At 39.2% G+C, this 19,313-nt stretch overlaps 1 protein-coding gene and 2 pseudogenes across 1 annotated transcript; 2 read left to right on the top strand and 1 right to left on the bottom strand.

Annotated features, from left to right (window-relative positions):
- Nucleotides 1-5,326: 5,326 nt before the first annotated feature.
- LOC133707625 (U6 spliceosomal RNA) lies at nucleotides 5,327-5,442 on the top strand (annotated as a pseudogene).
- A 103-nt stretch (nucleotides 5,443-5,545) lies between these two features.
- On the top strand, nucleotides 5,546-9,485 carry LOC133742340 (protein NETWORKED 2A-like). The gene is made up of 3 exons (XM_062170006.1): nucleotides 5,546-5,644; nucleotides 5,748-5,867; nucleotides 6,540-9,485. The coding sequence occupies exons 2-3, from the start codon at nucleotides 5,774-5,776 to the stop codon at nucleotides 9,323-9,325; spliced, it is 2,880 nt and encodes a 959-aa protein (XP_062025990.1). The 5' UTR covers nucleotides 5,546-5,644; nucleotides 5,748-5,773; the 3' UTR covers nucleotides 9,326-9,485.
- A 219-nt stretch (nucleotides 9,486-9,704) lies between these two features.
- LOC133744307 (uncharacterized) lies at nucleotides 9,705-15,347 on the bottom strand (annotated as a pseudogene).
- Nucleotides 15,348-19,313: the final 3,966 nt, after the last annotated feature.

Raw genomic sequence — 19,313 nt, 5'->3', positions numbered from 1 at the left:
TGAGACTTAGGATCTATCTTGCTTGTCGCACCAGACTCAATGTGAACATATGCCACGCAACCAAACACTCTTAAATGGGATATGCCTATCTCTTTTCCACTCCATTTTTCCTTAGGTGACGGTCCACGGTTAATTAAGTAAGCAGCAGTATTAACCGCATCAGGCCAAAACATGTTTGGCAATCCTGCATGTATCCTCTTCCTCCTTGCGTGCTCATTCAGAGTCCTATTTATGCGTTCAGCTACTCCATTCTGCTGTGGAGCTCTGGGAATTGTCTCATCCATCCTAATCCCATTCTTCACACGCGCAATACTCTTTGAAATCATTACCACAGTATTCATCTCTATTATCTGACCTTAGACATTTGACCTTCAGCCTAGTCTCATTCTCTACCATTGCCTTCCACTTCTTGAAAGTATCAAACACTTCCCATTTATTTTTCAAGAAATAAACCATATTTTCCTTGTGGATTCATCAATATAAGTCACATAGTATTTTGAGTCACCTAACGAAAGGTCTGGTGCAGGCCCCCACACGTGAGTATGAACCAACTCCAGTTTTGTCTGTTTTGGCTTGCCACCCTTTGAGAAACTAACAACCTTTTGCTTCCCAAATATGCAGTCTTCACAAAGCCCAATCTTCACTTAGTTCACACCATGTAGTTTACCCTTCGACTGAAGTACACCCATACCTTTCTCGCTGATGTGCCCAAGTCTACGATACCATAAGTGTGCATCTTCATTTTCTCGATAATTAATCACAGCGTCTTCATTGTTCTCAACAATGGCAACAATATTCAAGGTTGTATAGTATCCCTATACATCTTGATTCCACAAGCTAACACCATATCTCCCTTACGCACCTTCCACGTACCTTTCTCAAAGGTAGTACGACATCCTTCATCATCCAACTGACCCACAGAGATCAAATTACTCTTTAACCGCGGTATTTGTCTTACGTCCATGTTCCACCATTCCCGAGCGAAATCTTCACATCACCCCTTCCCACAATCTCTAAGGCTCCTCCATCAGCAAGAACACTCTGCCAAAATTACTAGGTCGGTAATTCACCATGAGCTCTTGTTGTGAAGGTGAGTGAAAAGATGCTCCAGAGTATACGATCCACGACTCCAATGATGTTTCAGTAACACTTAGTACAAGTGCATCCGAATCAAATTCAGTTGTGTTTGTTATCTTCATTGCATCCTTCCACTAGTTACAATCTCTCTTGACATGTCCAGACTTCCCACAATGCCAACACCCATTGAACCACTTTCCTAACTTGGACACGCTTCGGCCTTTTCTCGGTGCCCACTTGGACCTTCTACTTGTTTGAATTCTTATTGAACGTTCTACCTCTATTTTCTATGGAAAGTGCAGAACTTGAAGAATCTTCAAGGTTATTCTATCTTTGTGTCTCCTCATTCAGAAGAGTGTCACACACATCATTAAACTTCAACTTCTTTGTTGTCCTAGCTCCACTACAAATTGAGTTCATAGTCACATCCCAGTCCAAGGGCATGGAAGTGAACAACACCAAAGCTTTGATGTGTTCGTCGAACTCAACATCTACCAACACTAGTTGCTCGATAATATCACTTACTATCCCAACTTGTTGGCGGACATATATACCTGTTGATATCACTTATACCACATATCGTCAAGCATAAGCAACGACCTCATAGGTGGGCCCCACGACATGGCTAGCCTCGCTTATGACATGCATCCGGTAGACCGACACCCGAGCTACCCTGCCATGGTGGAGGTCGGCCGGTACCTCGTAGGGAGGCCACCCTTCCATGATCTCCAAGAAGCTTTAAGAGAAGTAAATATGTGTATTATGTCCCACATCGGAAATATATAATTTTCATTTTAAATACTAATATTTTGTTGTATCTTTGTTCTTGCAGAATTTGTCCCCTTTGCATTTGTAGAAGTAGATTTCGAAAAACATATGAATTTGGATATTGATGCCTCCATTGACCAAGAGATCATTCCGCCAACCAATAAATGTAGAAATGAGTCTTGTGTTGAAGGTGGCAAAATTATGCATATGGGTTTAGAGCATCACCATTGAAAAAATGACAGTAGCATTACAACATTGACAGTAGATTTGTACAACTATTGTAATAGATTTTCACAATTATGGTAGTTGCTTTTTACAACTATGGAAGTAGCTTTTTACAACTATGTAAGTAGTTTTTGCATAGTTATATCATTGTTTGAACCCTGCATACTTTTCGTATTATTGAATGTGTTTTTATTTCTCAATTGCAGTAGCATTTTTATCTTAGCTAGATTATTTACATTTCCATAGCTTTGTTAGTCTCTGAGAATAGTTTTCTCAGTCTCTTGGAGTAGCTTTTGTTCTACTTAGTAGCAATTTTTGTTCTGCTTGGTTATTTCTTTTGGTGTTGATGAGAGTAACCTTTGGTGATGGTGAGAGTGTTATTGTTACTGGTGAGAGTACTTTTCTAGTGTGGGTGACAGTAGCGTTTGTTGCTTGTGATAGTAGCTTTTGGTATTGGTGATAGTAGCTTTTATTGGTGGGGAAAGTAGCTCTTGGTTTTGGAGAGCGTAGCTTTTGTTGGTGATAGTAGATTTTGTTGTTGGTGACAGTACTTTTGTTACCTCGTTAGAGGTTACCGGAAATTTCACCAGAGTAGCTTTTGTTGCTAGTGACAGCAGCTTTTGTTAGTGACAGTAGCTTTTGTTATTGGTGATAGTCTGTGTGACCTCGCCGGAGGTTGCCGGAAATTTCACCAGAGTAGCTTTTGTTGCTTGTGACAGTAGCTTTTGGTATTAGTGACAGTAGCTTTTGTGGTCGCCGGAAGTTGGCCATAAATCGGCCGGAGACTCGCCGGAGTTGGTCAGAGACCCGCCGGAGTTGACCGGATGCCTCGCCGGAGAGGAGAGAGAGAATGATATATTGTTGACTTTTTACTCTAGTGGCTTTTTTGTAAATATGTTGGTTTTTATATCTAAAATATAACAGCCTTTTTAATCTAGTGGCCTTATTGAACAGTGAAAGCTTCTTAAAGTTAGAGACAAGAGCGAGAGAACCCTAGAGAGCCAAGAGCAGCAGCGAGAGAACCCTCCGACGGCACGCCCTCGTGGTGGCGTCGTCGGACGGGGTAAAGGGGCCCTAGTGCCCGGAGATGGTTGTTCGTGGAATAAACCCAGTCGATTAGAAGGTGACGCGGTGGCTTTGTTCTCCAAACCGCAAGGTGATCATGCAGGAAAAGTGCAGATCGGGCGCAGAGGCTTATGGGTCGGGCTGGGGTCGGCCTCCCCATGGCGGCTGGTGGCTTTTCCTGGTGGTGAGAGGGCGGGCTTTGAGGGACTCAGATCGGATCGGGGTGACCCGATTTGGTCTGTGTTACTTGGAGCCGTCCGGTGGAGAGGGGTGGCTGGGGGTGGCGGCGAGGCCAGTTGGGGGGTTGGGGAGGACGGAGGGACGGCGAGAAGGCCTGAGTTCGCTCGGCGCGGCGGGTCAGCCGCCGGTGGATGGACGGCGTGGATTGGGCTTGCGGGTCGGGGACGAGGAGGCAGCTGTCTACTGTTCTTTTGGATTGGGCTAAGTGTGTGTTGGGCCTGGGTTTGGGCTCTGGGCCCACACTCCTTTTATATTTTGTTTTATTATTTTTTGTTATTTTTAGTTATCAAGGGCTTTATGCCAGCAATAATATCCTACATGTACTGTGTAGGCCTAAGTGGGCTATGTGCCTGTGTATGCACTCTACGTGCCTTGTCTGCTCTAGGCCGGCGGCGAGTTATTTGCTTCGTCAAATGGGCGCTCCCGCCTAGTGGCAGGGTGAGACTAAGTGTCGTCGGATTTACTTTAAAGCAGGCAATTATGCTGTGTTGTACAAGGGGTACATATCGAGTTATCTTTCCGCTATGTCACTGCTATGTTAAAGCAAATGGAGTAGCTATTTGTGCACTCTTTGCTAGTTGGTGCTTGTTAGAATACAAGTCTACTGTAGAGATTTCTGATATTATTTCAGAAAATATTCTAGATGCTTATTGTAATCAGGGGTATAGGCTCAATGTCCCCCCTTTGTATTCGACAGTTTCATTAATCGAGGCTTGAGGGCAGCCGCACCAGCCCTTTTATTCAAAAAAAATGAGGGAAAAAACTAGTTGGTGGCCTTATGGCTAAAAAAACATTCAAAGATGCACTTATATGTAATTAACCCTTTTATTTACTCCTTGTACGTACATTACAAATAAAACTATCATCCTCAGCTTCTCATTTTTATGCCTCCGCCACTGTTCCATCTAAGTTCGATTTTTCTTCAATCACAAAAATATAGATTTATTAATTATTAAGACTAATAGTGTACGTTCACATTTCTCATAAAAAAAAAATATTGAGACTAAGAGCATATCTCCAACAATTTTTCCAAAAAAATCTTATTATAGGGACTCAAAAATTAAAAATCTCAATAATTTTTCTTCAATAGTTCTAGCAGCTTCTTTATCACATTTTTTTTGTCATTTAAAAAAAAATATATAGAGATAAGTATAAGAAAACTGTTGAAGCAAAAATATGAACATTTCTTTTTGTTAGAGATGCTCTAAGTACCACGGTAATTAAGATGAGACATTAACCAATTTGGTGAATTTTCCGGTGTATTACATGTATCCTAAGGTACGTACGCAAGTATAAAGTAAATTAGTATGTAGGAAGTTCATTCCCACATCGACCATCAATAATCCTCGATCTCTCGGTCTCAACAAAAAAGGTTGGTATGACTTGGAACAAAATTCAAGGTAGCAAAGTGAATCCAAGTTAAGTGGACTCGTACTATTAGCTAGTGCAACATCACATTCATATTTCGAGACATGGAAGGAGGGCAGAAATACATAAAAACTCTTGAGGTGTATAATTTTGAAATATTTTTTTTGATGAGATATGTGGTGAAAGAAGAAAAACTCTCACTTAATGTGATTAGATTTATTCTTGTTAGTTTTATGCAAATGATAGGCTATCGTTTATCACTAACGACGAGTAACAAACTTTAATCCCGTTTACCATATAATCTTAAAAACTATATAGTTGCAGCATTACTCTAGAACCATTTTTTTGGTAAGCAATTCATCCATGAACATTTTTACCAAAACAGAGTCTGTTACCAGCTAATCACTTCACGCGTATTGAGCAAGAAACTAGAACCCGAAATGAAACAGGAAAAGAACCTAGAAAATGGAACAAAGTTTTGAGCTTCATGTCCATAACAATTAACAAACAAGAAAAAGATGTGAATAGACCAACTAGTTTTCCCAACAAAATTTTGGCAAAACAAGATCTTTAAAGGCACACTATCCCTCCGGGGACATTCGATAAAATTAGAACAATACAGGAAAGATTAGTAGGACTCCAGCACAAATATGACTCACATTGATCGAGAAAAGATCGTAAAAGGCACACACTTCTTTTCCTAGGATACACAACCTGTCAAGCTCATGACTTGCCACGTGGACATCCCCCAGTGAAGGCCTTTGCATTCTTTGTTTCTTTGGGTAAATAAGACGTCTGCAAACTTTTGAGCTTTTCAAAACAAAGATGCATTAACACCAATAATACAGGCGAAGCATCCTCCCATCCTTGTCTGGTCCTCATTAACCTATTTGCCAAACCTGTATGTCATTCTTTTTTTTTCCTTTAATTTGCTTAATCTTAATCCTTTGTTATTGAATCCATATATGATCATTATCTTGGTGTTTTCTCCAATGGGTTGCTAGGGAGGAAGAAGTAGTGAGAGAGATTGATGTTGCAGAGAGCAGCAAGCAATGCATATTCATGGTGGTGGGCCAGCCACATCAGGACCAAGCAGTCAAAATGGCTGGAACAAAACCTCCAAGGTTTGTTGTTTTTGATTGTGTGATCTGTATATTGATCTTGGTGTTCTGGTGATATGTGATTGATAGATTTTTTACCCACCTATCCATTGATGATGTGATAATAAGTAACAAAATGTTACCTTTCTTCTTTCATTTCCGATCCCTTTATTGGATTTACTAGGTTATGTAGAATTGACTCCAGAATCCTCATCAATAAGAAGCTATTTCCCATCCCATTGTTGAAGAGTATTTACAGCTGTACATAATGTGTTTGATTAATCGCCACTGTGAAGATTCTTAACAACAACTTTTAGGTAGAGCAAGGAATTTATCTACATGAATTTCAAATGGAAGATGAAGATATAAGGGGTAGTAATGTAGCTAGAAACCTGTAATGATTTATAACAAGGGCACCATTTGGGCATCAGTGAATTCAAAGAACATGGTTTTATTTTACATTGACTATAGCTAATAATAATAACATATACCTTCCAAAACCTGTAGAGTTCAGACTTCAAAGTGATAGAAAATTTTCTCCTATGAGTTCATCATCTCAATAGCTAAGCTGCTTCTATTTGTTCCTTGTCATTAGTTCGTACTTTGTGACTCGAATTGTTTATGTGGTTTCTGCATGTTTTTGTAAGAACATGGTCGCTCTGGGATTAAACTGACATTACATGCCTTAAATTACAGATATGGAGGAGAAGGTTCATAGCACACTCAAAATCATTGATAATGATGGGGACTCCTTTGCCCAGAGGGCAGAAATGTACTACAAGAAGAGGCCAGAGCTAGTAATCTTCGTTGAAGAATTCTTTCGGGCATACCGAGCTTTAGCAGAGAGATATGATCACTTATCAAGAGATCTGCAGAGTGCCAACCGTACCATTGCCACTGTTTTCCCAGAACGAGTTCAGTATGCAATGGAGGATGAGGATGATGAAACTGCTTCTCAAACGTCGGTTTCTTCCAATGATACCAACAAAGCCTATCCCGATGTAAACAATGCAAGCATCCCAAAAGTACCCAAGGGCCCAGATAAAGATTTCAGGAGCAAGTTCATGTTACTCTCGAAGAAGGGCATGCCTCGAAGACTTCCTAGCTCTCCTAGACCTGCTGCAGGTCCTCCAAGGTCGGGGCTGACGAAAGAAGAGGCATTAGAAGAAATTGATAAGCTTCATAAGGACATTTTGGCTCTACAAACTGAAAAGGAGTTTGTGAAGACCATGTATGAACGAGGGTATGACAGGTACTGGGAGTTTGAGAATGAGATCACGGCAATGCAAAAAAGAGTTTCGAGCTTACAAGATGAGTATGCCATTGGCACTGTTATTGAAGACAATGAAGCTCGAACTTTAATGGCAGCCACAGCTCTAAAATCATGCAAAGAAAGCTTGACTGAGTTGCGGGAAAAGAAAGACATATCAGAAAAAGAGGTAAGAATTGAGGGCAGAAGGGTCAGGGAAGCCTGTAAGAAGTTCGAGAACCTCAAGCATGAATTTCGTTCAAAGGGGGAAAACTGGTCTGATGCTGATGATGAACACGAGTCTGAGACCAGTGATCTAGAATCAAAAAGTGTAGACAATGAGAGGCGTGACAAGCAGTTTTATCAGGCTAAGATGGATGAACAACTCAACAATAGTTCAGATGGCTCTCTCACAATGACAGAACTGGCAGAGAAAATTGATGGACTTGTGAACAAGGTTGTGTCGCTGGAAACTGCAGTCACTTCTCAGAATGCTCTTGTACACAGATTAAAATCAGAAACAGATGAACTTCAGGCACAAGTTCGGAGCTTGGAAGAGGAAAAGGAAATACTGATGGAAAGTGAGGACAATTTGAAAAAAAAGCTAAAGGAGATGGATGAGGAGTTGCGTAGAATTAAGAACTTAAAAAGGAGTGTAGAAAACCAAAATATCAACCTCGAACTGCATTTCACAGAAGCTTGTAGTAATCTTGATAATCTCTCTACAAAATTGCAAAATGTGAAGCATGACGTGGAGGATGAGAGTGCTGTACTATTCCAGGAATTGAGAGCAGTTGATAACAAACCAGAGAAGGAGTTGAAAGATGATTCAGATAAGCCCGCTGCTCATGATGAAGAAGACGTTTCAAAATCTGTCAAGGGTGAAGAAGAGGAAAACAAAACTGATACAAGAAATAGCCTTGATTTGTCTCAAGAAGCACTGCCGCAGGAAGAGGGTGAGAGCAATCTTGTTGAGCCACAGGAGTTGGAGCAGGAAAATGAAGAAAATCAACCCAACTGGAGGCAATTATTCCTAAAAGGTTTAGAGGATAGAGAGAAGATTCTGCTGGAAGAGTATACTTCAATTCTTCGGGATTATAAGGAAGCAAGGAAGAAGCTCAGTGAAGCTGAGAAGAAAAACCGGAATAACATCTTCGATTTGGCAATGGAGATAAGGGATTTGAGGAGTATAATTGCTTCAAAGGACAAAGAAATTAGACTTCTAAAGCAAAAACAGAACCCCACAGATATGAATCCGGAAGAAAGTCCATGTTCGACAGTGTATAAGTACCCGAATAGCGATGTCCCCTTGGAGAGCCCAAGTCGAGTTGTCACACCCCCATACTCTACTGGTCCATCACCCTATGTGGATAAAGACACACTTGCTGAAATTCTTCGTGAAACCTCAGAAAAATTCGATTACTCGTCAGGAAACTTGAAGGTCACGCCTAAAAAGGAGGAAGAGAAAACAATCAGGAAAAGGCATGCTGTTAGACCCCATTCCTTTTCAGCTATTGAAGGAAGATTCCGTGCAGACATTGATGAACTGCTGGAGGAGAACCTAGAATTCTGGTTGAGGTTTAGTACCTCAATTCATCAGATACAAAAGTTCCAGACTTCAATACATGACTTACAGTCAGAGTTGATAAAAATGAAGAAGCATGCTCTAGAATCAGATGGCAAGCCGATATATAGACACCTGAGAGAGATACAAACTGAATTGTCATTATGGCTGGAACATAATGCAGTGCTGAAGGAGGACTTGCAGAGCAGGTACTCATCTTTGTGCCACATTCAAGATGAGATATCAAGACTCTCGAATTTAAGTTCCGAAGGGGAGAAGACAGAGCTTATAAGCAAATACCAGGCAGCAAAGTTTCAAGGCGAGATTCTGAACATGAAGCAGGAGAACCTCAAGGTTGCAGAAGAATTGAAGGCAGGTCTTAACCGTGTTAAAGGATTCAAAGTTGAGGTCGAGAAGACACTAGCAAAACTTGATGAGGAACTTGGGATGTCGGCATCAAATGGTGATCAACCTAAACGAAGTAAGGCTCGAATTCCCTTGCGGTCTTTCTTGTTTGGTGTCAAGTTAAGACAAAAAAAGCCATCACTCTTCTCGGGCCAGCAATCACTCTTCTCATGCGCTAGCCCGGCATTACAGAAACAATACAGCGATGTGTCGGAAGCTGAACAACCTCCACCACAACCACAATCTCCACCACAAGCAATGTAGATGATCAGCTTATTATTCTGTTTATGATTTTAGTTTTAAGTTCTATATACATTTGCAGACAGGAAACCTAGTAATGCTGTTGTATTGTATACTTCCTTTCCATTTTATCGTATGTTACTTATCTAGGATTTTCTCTGCTGGTTTAGTTAAATTTCGAATATAGTGAATTAGTGTTCTTCTCAAAATTTCAAAAAATATCACCTTTAGGTTCTAAATACAGCTCATCAATTAGAGTTTAGGCCGAATTACAGAGAGGAATAAGAAGTTGAGAAGAGTGAGAAAGAAATGGTAACCAATTAAGAGATGAACTCACATAAGTGTGGCAGAGGAGACCAGGAGTGCAGAATTAGAGACAAAGAAAGTAAAGTGAAAACTTGGGGAGCATGAAATTCTTTTGGATACTTATAATTTAAAATAAACATGTAATATTAGATCTGAAGTAAACAATAATAGTTGGTAGATCTGCCCGGAAAAAAAAATATATCATTGTCTAAAGAAATCAAAACTCGGATAAACAACTGAAACTATTTCTCGATGTATTGAAGGTGTTGTAAACTAGAACATGGTCACGGCCAACATAATCTGATGCCAATGCATTTCCAGCAGATGTTAGTTCAGAAAATGCCAACTGGGAGCGTTCAAGCACAAATCCCATGCAGAAACTTTTCCTGTGAAAAAAGAATGAGAGAGCAACCAAAGATGAATTAAGAAATAATCAATTAACCACATCAAAGCTATAAATGAAACTACAAGGGTCCAGTTGATAGACACTTGTATACAGTATACTAACTGTATTATAGAAGAGAAGGGTGGAAAACATGTTCCTAGTTCCTAAGGATATAAAATTCCTGATTAAGCAACTTGGACAGATCATGGTACTAAAGTCGATCTATTTAAGTTAGCACACAAGATTTGATTTGGAGTTTGAGATCCAAATTACACCATCAAATTAATTAATGGGAATCAGGAGAAAATCCATCCAAAAGAAAAGCGAGGAAACAAAACCAAGGACTTGAGTCATGAAGTTACCTCAGGGCATCCAGTAACTGAGTGGCTATGTGCTTTCTTCTGTTAGCTGGAGTGACCCAAATGGCTCTAACACCGCAGATAGCAGGTACTGCCTCCTTTTTACAAATGATAGCACCATTGAGATGCTCATTCAATGCTTCAGGAACAAAAGGGGTTTTCTAATGACTTCCCTACGAAATTTGATGTCCCCAAATTCGGAAGTACTTACTTTTGTCTTATTAGTAGTAGTACCATCAGAACTTCCATAAACCGTACATGATAGGACTTTGTGTGCTTTTATTGGTTCTGCAACCAGACAGCCCACAACCCTCTGAGACAAAACAAACAGATGCACCTGCAAACATAAGGGTGGGATTAGATTCTAATGGAGGCATGGAACTAACACCTCAAGTCCTCAATTTAGACAAACATAATATATGGATACTAGAACAAACTAGCAATCCCAAAAGTAAAATGCCAGACATTACATGCAAGCTTTGAAACTCAAAAACCCTTATATCCTCTACTGATGTAAAAAATGGGAGGGTATTACCTTCAAAAATAAAGCAATAGCAGGTCTTCTCCTTGAAACATACCTAGCCATCCAAAAGACACTAAGGTGGACAATATGCATTTGGAAGCACAAAAAACATGTAAGCAAAGATATGATAGGATGCAGAAAGTACCAATCCACATGCCAGCGATAAAGGAGAGAAGAACAATAACATAAGCAAACAAAAAGAAAGTCCTAAAAACCAAGAGAGGAATACTGAAACAGAGAACGGGGCTACCAAACCAGAACTACCATTGTTGCAGAACTTACAATGCAGCAGAAACCTAAAGGAACCATGATAAAGGCATAAAGCATTACATTAATGCCTGACCCTAACTTGATTGTTCCTACAAACTTTTGATAAGCAAAAATCAAATAGTTTAAGTACATATATAGTTCTTTAAATAATTGAAAGCAACCAAGTCTTGAAGCACCACTTATGTAGTCCCCAAATGCATAACTAAATCAGAAGCAAACCGTAAATGGCGAAATATTGTTTCTTGCCATTAGACCCATCATAATTCTTGCATCACAGAGCATCCCATTTTTGCATAACCCATTTATCACAATGTTACATGTAAATATTGGGTTCTATTCCCTTAATTATCTACCCAAAGCCTGATCCATATGCATATCTCTAAATATTCTAGAGGCTTCAAGAATTTTCCCTGCACTACAAAGAGCCGATATCCGAGAATTGAAAGTAATGAAATCCAGAAACATACCCTCCTCTCGCATCCTCTCCACCAATTTCTCAGCCTCATCAGTCTTGTCTTCTTTACAAAAACTCGAAACCAAAGTATTATATACAACCCTACTGGGCACAACACCACAATCCAAAACCTCCAATCATCCACTACTAAACCCAGCTCTACAATACCCACGAACCAAAATCCCAACGCTGTACTCATTCGGCTGACAACCCTTGATTAAAAGAACAAATTAAACCATCCCCAAATCAAATTTTCAGCAAATTTTAATGAAAATTTATACCCATAAAACACCCAAACCGAATTGGAGAGCAAACCATTCCCAAATCCATTTCTAAACCCTTAGCAAAACCCCCAAATCCATATCCAAGAAAACCCTAAGACCCCAAAACAAACCAAAGTCGAAACCCTAAGATCGACGAAGAAAGAGGCTTACCAATGAACAATAGTGAATGAATTCTTGGGGCTCGTTCCTTCTTCAAATTGAAGAACTCCACCAACAGTGAGGAGAGCCACAAGCTCGGAGAGAGGTTGAGAAAATCTTCTCTGTCCAAAACCCAGCTCGTGAAGTGTGTTTGTAGCTGCTGTCTCTTTTGGGGGAGAAGAACCTCTCCAAGTTTTGAGACATGAATGAATCGATCTGAGTTTCTGTGGAATGAAGGCGCGATGGAAAGAAAGCTGAGTTTTTTAAAATTTCAGTTGAGTACACGGGGTCTTAGGGCAAAAAGGATGGATAAGTTTAGTCTAGAGGAAATTATAATTTGTTTGCTCAAACAACACTAGCAATTCACACACGCGATGCGTGTGAAAAACATATGCGATCTTTAGAATTTAGGAAATATTAATTCTTCTTATGAATATAGTATAACAATATTATTACTGTTTCAGATTGAAAAAAAAAAAAAAAATCAAAATTATTGTTTCAAATGGATGATACACATCCCTGGTAGAAGAAATTGACCCAATAAAATCAGAATTTGTAGCGCATTTTGCATGCAGCTTAAAACCCAAGTCCATACATTGCCAAAAATAAAAAATAATAAAACTCGAGTCCCAGAAAAAAAATACAGAGAATGTATTCTCACCTTTGAGAACTATGAGAACTCTTTGCACTAAATAGAGACTTTTGGATAAAGGATCTGAAAGTAGTGTCCTATATATTGTTTCATGGTTAGCCCACTTTAAACTTAGCTGCAAAACAATGACATCATAAGGAGAAAAAAGTAAAGAAGGAAAGTCAGTGCGAAAGACTATAGATAGAAGCATTGATTCAAGTTTCAGACTAAATTATAGATAGAAAGAAAACATACTGCACAAAAAACCAGGTAGACTTTGACAAAAATTTCCTATGGTGACAATAGCAGCAGTCTCGAAGCCACTTCGAAACCGAGATCCATGGCCTTTTTTTTTTTTTCCCTTGCCGGATTCGTAAAATAAGAAAGATGAAGAATCCAAGTCTTCTGGGAAGGAAGCTTTGCAGATGCAGTTACCAACAAAAACAATGGGCATATATTCTCAATTTCCTCTCTTGTAGAACCTATTTCACATTAAAAAGCCTTCTCAGTTTCAACAAAATCAATAATGAATTAGATATGTAGAAATTTAAAGGAAAATTCATATGATAAAAAGCTATGCAGTTGGAGTTGCTGTGAATTCGAGCAAAGATAGCATGAGTTGTTCATGGTTGATTTAATGAAAATGGGATGGTGTTGGACTGTTGGTACCCCAGCGGTTCTTGATCGGTTAACAAACGTGGGTGAAACTGCTTGGACGTGGTGTCGGAGGCGAGAGTTCTTTGAGTTGTTTTTATATTTTTTTCCTTTTTTTTTTCTATTTGTGTTTTACATTTATACCCCAACAGATTAAATGTTATTCAATGTTTTATAATATTGTAGGGTTATTTATGTCAAAATTTTCAGTTTTGGTTGACAAACCCTGTTCTCTTAATAATAGTATAGATTTAAATGTTGTCCTAATTTTCAACTTTTAATGAGAATTTATTAGTATTTTCAAACGACAGTTATCTGTTGTTCTAATTTTCCAACTTACAAAAAATATGAAAAAAAACTGAAATAGTATGGATTATCATGCTATTCAGACAACATAATTAATTTATATGTTGTCTAAAGAAGTTTAAAAAATTCAGACAACAGAAAACAAAAATTCTGTTGTTTGAATGCATTATTGGCATAGTGTCGACAGAAAGAATCGTTCCTTAAGGAACTCTAAAACATATTCTGAAACAAGAATAAGACCCAGGAAACCCCCAGCACACCCACCTTTTAGAAAGTTTCACACACCATTATTTCGAAACAGAAACCTAGAAACTCCGAAGCTAATAAAGTAAAATGATCCTCAAAGCAACTGGTTTCTGCGACCTAACAAAAATTTAAACAATACCATGGGCCAAAAAGACCCAATCCATCCAACCCCGCAGCTAAAGGGTAGTCCAAAGCAAATAAAACCCTAGCCTAAGAGCAAGTGCACCCGTAGTCAAGAAAAGGCAAAGTCGAGAAGTCAAGAATTCGACCAGTCAAGTTACTATTCACTGCCACTGGACATACGTTTACACCCGTTGTTTTTCTTGCCCGGTCAACACTGTTCACGTAATTCACTGTTCATATTACTGTTCACGTAGTTCACCATTGGATTTAGCTGAGCACATTACTGTTCATATATTACTATTTAATGTACTGTCGAATTTACTGTTCACTGTTCATATTACTGTTCACATTGGAATCAAAATCACTAAAGAAGCCAACCCAGCGCTGCCAAGTGTCCTGCCTCTTTGCTTTTCTTCCTGACGTCACCCACGTTCCTCACAGTATCAAGCTGGCAGCTCCATGACTCTGGGCAAGAAAAAAGTCACAGACTTGCCCTTTTTTTTTACCTCAGTCATGCAAAGCCAAGCTTTGCCCAGTCAAGCTTGGGCCGGTGGAAACCATTTTTCTGCATAGCCAGGCAGCCACATCAACATTCCTTCTTTTTGCCCGGGCAATCCAACACCGGTGGACTTGCTCTAAGGAACAAAAGGCCCAAGTTCAAGGCCAAGATGGCCCAACAAGTCCGATCTTTGGGAGGACCTAAAAAGAGATTGTCGCCTCGCGGCTCATGGCTAATCATCTAGTCATCGCAGGCGGCCACAACCTTCCACGCCAACGTCCTAGCAGGGCGTGCATCAGTCCCAACACCACTGTTCTGATACTAGAAATCAACCAATAAGCACTTCAACTCAATCCAAACCAAAAGATCCACAATCGGATCAAATCCATACCAAACCAGATTCTCCATCACCACCCTAGGACAAGAGAGGCGGTTGGTCACCCACCTGAGACACGGGTCACCTAGAAGACGACTCCGATCCAAACTTGGAGCAAAGTGATACCGTCGTTTGCCGCCACCACCGAGAAGAAGAGTAGGAAGGAGAGCGCTGCCACCCTTCCGAATCCAAGGTACAGGATGCCGTCGAAACCTGTCGTCGTCATCACCTAGAAAAGGAATAGGAAGGAGGACAGCGTTATCCCTCCAGATATCGATCCAAAGAACATAACCACTACCAAACAAAGTCGATCACAGTCGGGATACCTCTAGCTCTTGCGAGAGTCAGGAGAAAGCGACGATGAATGTAACCCTCACCTCCATCAACAACACAATCGGAAATCCCAGCTGTGGTTGTTGAGGTAGCAGCACCACCACCGATCAACACCAACAGAAGCCCTAAGGTTTCTCGCACGAAAGAAAACGAGAGCATTTTTTTTTCTATATATAGGTACCCTGAGTGCTTGGCATACACCCATGTTAGTGAATATTATGGACCATTGAATTAGTAATAGGGGAAATGATAAAAAAAAGAACTAAATACTGTTTAGTCCTTGAGCTTTTGACCATAAAACACTTCAGTCCCTGACCTTCTAATTTCACACATTTAGTCCCTGTACTTCAAAATTTCAGACCAATAGGCCCTTGCCGTCTAAAAGTCGCGGCGAAATGTCTATTATGCCCTCAATTCTTTTTTTTTATAATAAATTTATTCCTTTCTCTTTTTTTTATTTATTCTTTGTTCTTTATTTTATTTACATATTCTTTTTTTTTTCAAACAGAAAGAAAGAAAGGAAAAAAAAAACAGAAAAAAAGAAAGGGGAAAAAAATTCCTTTTAGAAAAAAAAATAAAATAATTAATTAATTAAAAAAAAATAACTGAGGGCATAATAGACATTTCGCAGTGACTTTTAGACAGCAAGGACCTATTGGTCTGAAATTTTGAAGTACAGGGACTAAACGTGTGAAATTAGAAGGTCGGGGACTGAAGTGTTTTATGGTTAAAAGCTCAAGGACTAAACAGTATTTAGTCCTAAAAAAAAGGTCACTTAGATGGTAATAATTAATATATTCAATGGTCCAAAATATTTAAAATACGGTACGCAGTTTACCCCTTAACTAAATTATCATTAATAATTAATTATGAAATTTTTTTCTCTAAAAAGAAAAAAAGTTAAGGATTCTTTTTAGGGAAAAAAAACTTAGCCCACCCTACCCTCACATAAGTCAGTGAGAATCGAACCCACACTACACCAATTTCGGAATCAGACAACACATATCAGACGACAGCAAACATTTTAACTGTTGTCTGATTTAATCAGACGACAGCAAGAAATATTATGTCGTCTGAGTTTTTGAATCAGACAACAGTTTTTTCTTGGCTCTTGTGCAATAGCATTTCAGACAATGGTTGATTTTTTTGATGTTGTCTGAATGAATTAATTCAGACAATGGTTATTATGTGATGTTGTCCAAGGTTCATTTATACAATGGTTGATTTTTGCTGTTGTCTGAATGGATCAATTCAGACAACAGTTATTATTTCAATGTTGTCCAAGGTTTATTCAGACAATGGTTGATTTTTGATGTTGTCTGAATGGATCAATTCAGACAACAGTTATTATTTCAATGTTGTCCAAGGTTTATTCAGACAATGGTTGATTTTTGATGTTGTCTGATTGTTCAATCACACAACTGTTATTCATTGTCTGTTGTGCAATAAATTTTAAGTCAATACTTGCTAAAAGATATTGTCTGATTTGGTTTCACACAACTGTTTTTATTCATCTGTTGTCACATTATCTTCAGACAATGCACCCTAAATGCTGTTGTCTGAAGTTAGATTCCCCTAGGCCTCATCATATGGCCCTTGGGCCCTAAGCCCGCCCGGCCCGTTTAGGGTAGGGTATGGGTCACACAAATAAAGCCCGGCCCTACCCTACGGCCTCGCCCGATTGAGCCTGTAAGGGCTAGGCCCGGCCCGGCCCTTAAAGCCCGGCCCTAACCCGGCCCTAAAATTTATATTTTATTTTTGTTATTTTCTATTACATGTGTTATATGTATAAAACTATGGAAGTGTAGAAAATTATTTCAATCTGCCATATTAGGAAATGAGTCTTTTAAATTGAGCCATATTTTGAGAAGAAAAAAATAATTTTTTTTTAAAGAATTAACCGTTAATTCGGCAAAAACGCCGCCGTTTTAATATAATCTTATGGGTATTTTAATATTTACCAATAATTACTGTTAACTAATTAACTGTGATAATTACAAAGCTATTATTTCAAATTGGACAATATATTCATGTAATACCAATTTTGAAATAAATCAAGTAATCAACATAACTAAAAATAATCAATTGGTCGAGTTGAAACCTTTTTACCAATGTAATGTTAACTTCTTAATGAGCAAAATGGGGGACGAAATGGAATTTTTTAAAATGCACCGCTGGATGTTATTTGCATATGAATATATGTTAGTGGTAGAAATTTCAGCAATTTCCTCCTTCTTTTGGACCTCGATCTACCCGGTCAACTCAATACCCTAAATAGAACATAAAACAAATATGCTCTTAACCGGTCCTTGGCAATTCACTTTTTTCGATCTTTCAGCTCCCACACTCTCATGGGTAGGGGGTCTACTTATGGATGTCAAAATTCCGCAACGTTTGTCCGCGCATGGTGCCGCTCCCCTTAGGGAAGTTTGCTTGTGCAAAGCGTTGACCGCTCCGTTAGGTGCCTTATTCACGGCGGATCGGCCTAATTTCTTTACACAATACCTATCACTATTGTATAAACATATAAGAATTTTCCGATTGATCGATTTTCATTTCAAAATTTTTGGATCGCAAATAATCCTTATATGTCTTGTAATGTAGTATAACTAGTTTATTAGGCTTGTTACCCTCCATGAGCAAAATGGGGGACGAAATGGAATTTTTTAAAATGAACCGCTGGATGTTGTTTTAATATGAATATATGTTAGTGGTAGAAATTTCAGCAATTTCCGCATTCGGTTGGACCTCGATCTACCCGGTCAACTCAATACCCTAAATAGAACATAAAACAAATATGCTCTTAACCGGTCCTTGGCAATTCACTTTTTTCTATCTTTCAGCTCCCACACTCTCATGGGTAGGGGGTCTACTTACGGATGTCAAAATTCCGCAACGTTTGTCCGCGCATGGTGCCGCTCCCCTTAGGGAAGTTTGCTTGTGCAAAACGTTGACCGCTCCGTTAGGTGCCTTATTCACGGCGGATCGGCCTAATTTCTTTACACAATACCTATCACTATTGTATAAACATATAAGAATTTTCCGATTGATCGATTTTCATTTCAAAATTTTTGGATCGCACATAATCCTTATATGTCTTGTAATGTAGTATAACTAGTTTATTAGGCTTGTTACCCTCCATGAGCAAAATGGGGGACGAAATGGAATTTTTTAAAATGAACCGCTGGATGTTGTTTTCATATGAATATATGTTAGTGGTAGAAATTTCAGCAATTTCCGCATTCGGTTGGACCTCGATCTACCCGGTCAACTCAATACCCTAAATAGAACATAAAACAAATATGCTCTTAACCGGTCCTTGGCAATTCACTTTTTTCGATCTTTCAGCTCCCACACTCTCATGGGTAGGGGGTCTACTTACGGATGTCAAAATTCCGCAACGTTTGTCCGCGCATGGTGCCGCTCCCCTTAGGGAAGTTTGCTTGTGCAAAGCGTTGACCGCTCCGTTAGGTGCCTTATTCATGGCGGATCGGCCTAATTTCTTTACACAATACCTATCACTATTGTATAAACATATAAGAATTTTCCGATTGATCGATTTTCATTTCAAAATTTTTGGATCGCAAATAATCCTTATATGTCTTGTATTGTAGTATAACTAGTTTATTAGGCTTGTTACCCTCCATGAGCAAAATGGGGGACGAAATGGAATTTTTTAAAATGAACCGCTGGATGTTGTTTTCATATGAATATATGTTAGTGGTAGAAATTTCAGCAATTTCCGCATTCGGTTGGACCTTGATCTACCCGGTCAACTCAATACCCTAAATAGAACATAAAACAAATATGCTCTTAACCGGTCCTTGGCAATTCACTTTTTTCGATCTTTCAGCTCCCACACTCTCATGGGTAGGGGGTCTACTTACGGATGTCAAAATTCCGCAACGTTTGTCCGCGCATGGTGCCGCTCCCCTTAGGGAAGTTTGCTTGTGCAAAGCGTTGACCGCTCCGTTAGGTGCCTTATTCACGGCGGATCGGCCTAATTTCTTTACACAATACCTATCACTATTGTATAAACATATAAGAATTTTCCGATTGATCGATTTTCATTTCAAAATTTTTGGATCGCACATAATCCTTATATGTCTTGTAATGTAGTATAAC

This window comes from Rosa rugosa, chromosome 4 (genome assembly GCF_958449725.1).
Source record: "Rosa rugosa chromosome 4, drRosRugo1.1, whole genome shotgun sequence".
Lineage (NCBI taxonomy): Eukaryota > Viridiplantae > Streptophyta > Magnoliopsida > Rosales > Rosaceae > Rosa > Rosa rugosa.
This window is presented reverse-complemented; position numbering and strand designations above follow the sequence as displayed.

What these genes read in the sequence shown, in the direction of transcription:
- LOC133742340 (XM_062170006.1), top strand. Translation starts at nt 5,774, where the DNA reads ATGTTGCAGAGAGCAGCAAGCAATGCATATTCATGGTGGTGGGCCAGC. An exon ending in GCTGGAACAAAACCTCCAAG is followed by an intron (nt 5,868 to 6,539) that starts GTTTGTTGTTTT and finishes CTTAAATTACAG; the next exon opens with ATATGGAGGAGAAGGTTCAT.